The following is a 5223-nucleotide window of genomic DNA, read 5'->3' on the forward strand; positions in this document are numbered from 1 at the left end:
CTTGTTGCATAACCACTCTTGTTGCCCATTGCCCACCACTATCCCACTATCATATGCTTAGTAGGCTTGAGTTGTCTAGCCTTCTATCATTAAGAGTTGCTTTGACTATGCTCTCAACCATAAAGAATGCCTCGACTGAATCATTTTACTAATCAATTGGCCAAATATGAGCAGGCGCCTCTTGAAATTCTTGAGTTTAAGGCCTTTATAGCCTTATTGCCAATCTTTTAGCACAACACTATTGTTGGCATGGAGGTTTTGAAACTTTTTCCCTTCACTCCTTTCTCTTAGCATTGATGTTGAAACAATCACCTCAATTGTTCTCCATGTTCGTGGTGCTTGACTTCTCTAATATCCTTTGTTAGTGTCATGTCTTTGTTAAGAGTGATCTCTTTTTGGAGTTGTTAAAGCCTTTGAAGCTAATTCTCACTCCCAATCGTAGCCTTTGTGGCTCATAAAGTCCCTCTCACACCTCTCAGTAAGGGGAGGAGAGAGTTTAGGGTTGCTACGATATCATGTTAAAATAGGGTAAGGAAGAGAGAAGGAAAAGAGTAGGGGCACATACACAAGACACAACACAACGAGTAGACGTACAAATGTGCCTCTGTAAAAGGCAAAACTGAAAATTTATATACACGAGGGCCTCTGGGGGTTGCTCTAGCCCAACTTGCAGTTAGCTATGTATACTAACATGAGATTGTGACACTAAGTATTCTAGTGATATACTCTTGATCTCTAACACATTTTGATTTGAAGCAATAACATACCAATATTATAATGCAACTAATTGACGAAGCTTCTTCATTATAGTGGTAAGTTCCATGTGCAGAGCGATTAGGCACTAAAGTTACATAGTCTTTGGCTAATTTATCATGTGCTTCCGAGTAATTTTGAAGGGGCTTGTTCCACTCGCTGTATTTTTGTGTTCATGGGTTGTTCGATTGGGAAAAGAGAGTCAAATTGCAATGCTACATTGAGGTGACTTTGCTAAGTATATTTTATCAATGCAGAGAAGGTGAGGTAATAGTTGCTATACTTTCCTAAGGTGGTTATAGACTAGAGCAGTCAATGCTTGCGCTTGGTGTTGTGAAGGCATGTGGGGGGTGGGTGGGCAATGTTGTCGATCCATGATCGGTGTGGGTGGTGCCCATGGAACGCTAGTTAGCACATGAAGCAACTGATGGATGGATGGATGGAGATGAGAACCGATGCACATGACGGTTATCCGAGTAGCAAGGTACCATCGAAGAAACTATAACTAGAAGTAAAATGGAGATGAAAATGAGAGAAATAGTGTTTGTGAGGGGGAGGGGGGGGGGGACATTGGGTCGTTAGGTTGTTGAAGGCCAGGAAAATTCATGGATGAGTGGCCCTTTGACCCCCCCCCCCCCCCCGCCTCCTCTTCACATGACATCCCTCTTCCCCCTACCGAACAAACAACAACACCAACACCACACCCCACCCACACAGTCCTTTCCATGTTCCCCTCCCCGCCATGGCTCCTCGCCATCTCAGGCAGCACCTCCTCCTCTCCCAGCACCTCCTAGACCCTCCCCCTCTATCGCATCACCTCCCGCCCCCCGCTGATCATCCACCTCCTCCTCACACTCCTCTGCTGGAGCTGCCGCACCATCACGCCGCTGCGCTGCAGCAACCACACTCTTCGCCGCAGGACTCTCATCAACACCATCACCATCACCAGCAGCAGCAGCAGCAGCAGCAGCAACAGCAAGAGATAGAGCAGGAGCAGCGAGAGCTAGAGGAGGAGGAGGAGGAGGAGGAGGAGGAGGTAGAAGAGGGAGACAACGAGGAAGAGGATGCGGAGGCGGAGGAGGACAAGGATGAGGAGGAGCAGCAGCAGCAATCTCCCTGCCAGCAGCAGCAGGAACGGCCTCATCCCCCAGAGGAGCTCCCTGAGCAGGCGACCGCCATTGACACATCCGCATCCGCCAATGGCAGCGGGTCGATTTCCAGCTTGCCTTGCGACCAGGTACTTTGCTTTAGACGTTTGGTCAACAAAAGTGTGCTCTCGAACAATTGTCTTATTCGTAAGCAACGTCGAGCAGGTTGAAGCGGTTCTACAGTCGTGCCTCACAGCAGCCGAAAGCCGAGCTTCAAAGTTATTGCAACAATCCATGGACACCGTCCAGTCACAAATTTTGCGAGCTTTGCATCAGGCTGCTCTGGACATAATCGAACATCTAGGAAAGGAGGCCGCAAGAAGAGTTGCCGTAGCAGAACGAAAAGCGGCTGTGCTTGAGCAGGAGCTCCTCAATGTGAAACAACAAGCTCTTTCAATGCTTCTCCGGCTCAAGAATGACACTGATGCTCAGGTGACCTTCCTGTTAACTAGCGTGTCTTACTCTTCCTCACTTTATGCACTCGTCCTTTTGGTCGTCGTGATGGATCAACCAGACCGACATAGGAATGTCTTCACGCCCGGTTCTTCGTAGCAGATCTCTGAAAGTGATGTCCTATATTTGCTTCCTAGATTTGATGCTAGCCCACAATGAACCTTAGTCAGAGATCTTTATGAGACTGATTGCACATTGCTATTATTTTCCCCAAAAAAATGTCTGAATGTTCCGTTGTAGCTACAGGCAGTGACTTAAAAATGTAACACTGCGGGGTTTTTTTTTGGGGGTAAAACCTCCAGTTGAAAGGAAATTTTCTCTGCTCCGATTGCAGATTTCAGAGGCTGAAAAGAAATATTTGTTGGAGAAAAGGCGGGCTCAAGATGCTGAGGGTAAACTTACAGCTGTACAAGACATGTCAAAACGGTTGAAGTCAGAGCTCAGGAAAAAAGGTGAGATCTTAGAGAAGATGCAGAAATTGGTACAACCAGTTGATGGAGAATATCCAGACAAGGCATGCAGACTTGCAGAATCGTTAGATCGGAGAAAGAGTGGTGGCAAAAGCAAATTTGATGGTCTGCATGCAAACATACCGCAGTTAAAAGCTGAAAATGCAATGCAGTTGAGCTTGGAAATTGCGGATGACTGCAGGTACAGTAAGAATGGACCTAGAGTAGTTTTGTCTAATGGGACGCCTCTTTTGAGTATGCAAAAGACTCAAGAACAGACTCCAGAGATGGAGCTTGAAAGAAGATGGGAAACTTCCACTACAGAAACATCTTCCATAGACGAAGCAGGTCTTAGGTGGCAAATGAGTTCTCTCACTCAAAATGCTGAGGGCAGCCTGGAACCTCCAGAACCCTTGAGGGTGGAGGAAACACAAGCAGACAAGCGACCATTGATCCATGATGGTCGAGGTGCAAATGTAGACTGTTGCGGCCTGGTTGAACAACCAGGGCAGCTGGACTCCGCACTGCTTGCAAGTATTGAGAGGAATAACAAAAAAGTTGATAAAGTGCATAATGCTGGATTTCATGAAGGTACTAAAAGTGACGAGGAAATGTACAAGCAAACCGCTGCTGGCCTACAGAGAAGCTCAGACTTAGATGGGGTTAAAACTGATGAAGATTTAGGTAATAATGGAAAGATTTTACTCGTCAAGGAAAAGGCCTCCAGAGGTCTTACTGGGACCGATGACAAAGTCTGCCTTGGAGAGAAAGGTTTGGCGAATGAGTCCTTGCCAAGAGCTAATCTTAATGAAAATGGTGACATGGAAGCTGCATATGCAAATGGATCTATTGGTAATACATCACTTAACCAAATCAGCCTCAAGGGCAATGCTGACTTGCTGGAAAGAGAATACCAGAGTCTTGATTCAAGGAAGTGTAATCCGAACCACATGATAGATCCAGATCTGACTGTCTTAAGTGGCATATCAGCAGGTTTAACAGCAATGATGGAGCCCGGTACATCGGTATCAATTAAGAGGGGCAAGGAGGAGACTTTAGAAGAAGAAGCATACTGTGATACTGATTCCAGGGCTCCTGAATCAGCTACATACACGCCAGAAGGTTGGGGGCTTGTTGCATCATCTGAGTTGGTGAGGCCTGATTATGAGGTTGCTACTTCGCTTGCTGAATTGGCTGGGCTTGGGACAGGGGTTGGAAAAGAGTCAGCAGAAGCATCAGCTTCTAGTGTGAGAAGAGAGGAAATTGATAACAGGCCCCTAAAGGCAGGGCTGAGGATGAAACGGAAAGGAGCCTTTCTGGAGCAGAAAAGTGGCCCAGGACTTGAAGCAAAGCAAGCAAAGAAACCAAGAACTGCCAAAAGGCAAGCAGGTTTATCTGATAGACACACAGAAAGGATTCTAAGGAAATCAAGGCTTAACAATCCAGCTTCTTTAACAGAGAATTTGGTCGTTGAGTCTTCACGTGACAGCAGAAGGCTTATGCAGGGTGCACGCCAGGTGATATTTTACACTGAGTGAAGTCTGCAGTCTTTATTGTAACCAACCAACTCAACTGTCTGTATTAATATTCTGCTGTTAAACTTTTCAAGGCAATGATTGGGTATTCTGTCATGATCAGAGTTTTCCGTTATCTATAACTTTAAGTACTTTATTTACTATTAAACATGATTGTTGATCTATCTCATTTGGATTTCTGCTGGCGCAGCTCTTATGTTTGTCAGAGAAAAAGTGGCGATGACTTTATTTAGGAGTCCTACGTTCAGATTGTCTGTATGACCTCTGTGGAGGAGAAAGAAGGTGCTTTCAGTCAATCTGTATCCTTTCAAAAGCTTTCTTCTTGGACGTCTGCTGAACGAATAACAGCCCTCACAAAGTGGGATGGCAACTATTTGTTCTAAGAAACTTCGATTATTTGTGTATTTCAGAATGCTGGTCTGTCATTGGCCATGTGTTGACATAGGACTAGCTCACTATCCTGATGTATAGGAATTCACTTATGCCCATTTATCTATTTCTGTATCCCTCTTGGTTTATAATTTTTGTCACTGTGAGAGCAGGTGTAAGGTGCAATGTATATTAATTTTCGAAAACAGGATCTTTTTTTTGGTGGTGATGTCGTAATGATGACTACAAGCCAAAAATTTAACTGGTTTGGCAATGATGAGAAATTTGTGCTAGTTATTTTGAGTGATGGTTCGAAAATATTATTTCAAAGAGCTCAATTTTCCTTATATCAAGAGTGCATATCTACTACAGCGGATGTTCTTTTCTATTACACAGACTACTTGATTAGTAGACAAGCACTGCTACAGTTATCAACTCCAATCAGTGGTTTTTAAATAAATTTGATCTAAAGCAACAAAGCTCTCATGAAGAGTAAAATCTGTTGCCATGTTCGTT

General features: G+C 44.7%; 1 protein-coding gene across 1 annotated transcript; it reads left to right on the plus strand.

Annotated features, from left to right (window-relative positions):
* The first annotated feature begins 1422 nt into the window (after nt 1-1422).
* LOC147902554 (uncharacterized) lies at nt 1423-4982 on the plus strand. Its single transcript, XM_087374262.1, has 4 exons — nt 1423-1990; nt 2067-2333; nt 2689-4320; nt 4529-4982. Exons 1-4 carry the CDS (start codon nt 1496-1498, stop codon nt 4559-4561), a joined length of 2427 nt encoding a protein of 808 aa, XP_087230388.1. The 5' UTR covers nt 1423-1495; the 3' UTR covers nt 4562-4982.
* The last annotated feature ends 241 nt before the right edge of the window (nt 4983-5223 follow it).

The sequence above is a fragment of the Dipteris shenzhenensis genome, chromosome 4, assembly GCF_047967505.1.
Source record: "Dipteris shenzhenensis isolate YYH24624 ecotype China chromosome 4, Dip_SZ_1.0, whole genome shotgun sequence".
In the NCBI taxonomy this organism is placed as follows: domain Eukaryota; kingdom Viridiplantae; phylum Streptophyta; class Polypodiopsida; order Gleicheniales; family Dipteridaceae; genus Dipteris; species Dipteris shenzhenensis.

Bases quoted from the DNA above. Each gene is read 5' to 3' on its own strand.
- LOC147902554 (XM_087374262.1), top strand. From the start codon at position 1,496: ATGGCTCCTCGCCATCTCAGGCAGCACCTCCTCCTCTCCCAGCACCTC. The intron at 1,991-2,066 runs GTACTTTGCTTT...AACGTCGAGCAG, and splicing joins CCAGCTTGCCTTGCGACCAG to GTTGAAGCGGTTCTACAGTC. The intron at 4,321-4,528 runs GTGATATTTTAC...CTGCTGGCGCAG, and splicing joins TTATGCAGGGTGCACGCCAG to CTCTTATGTTTGTCAGAGAA.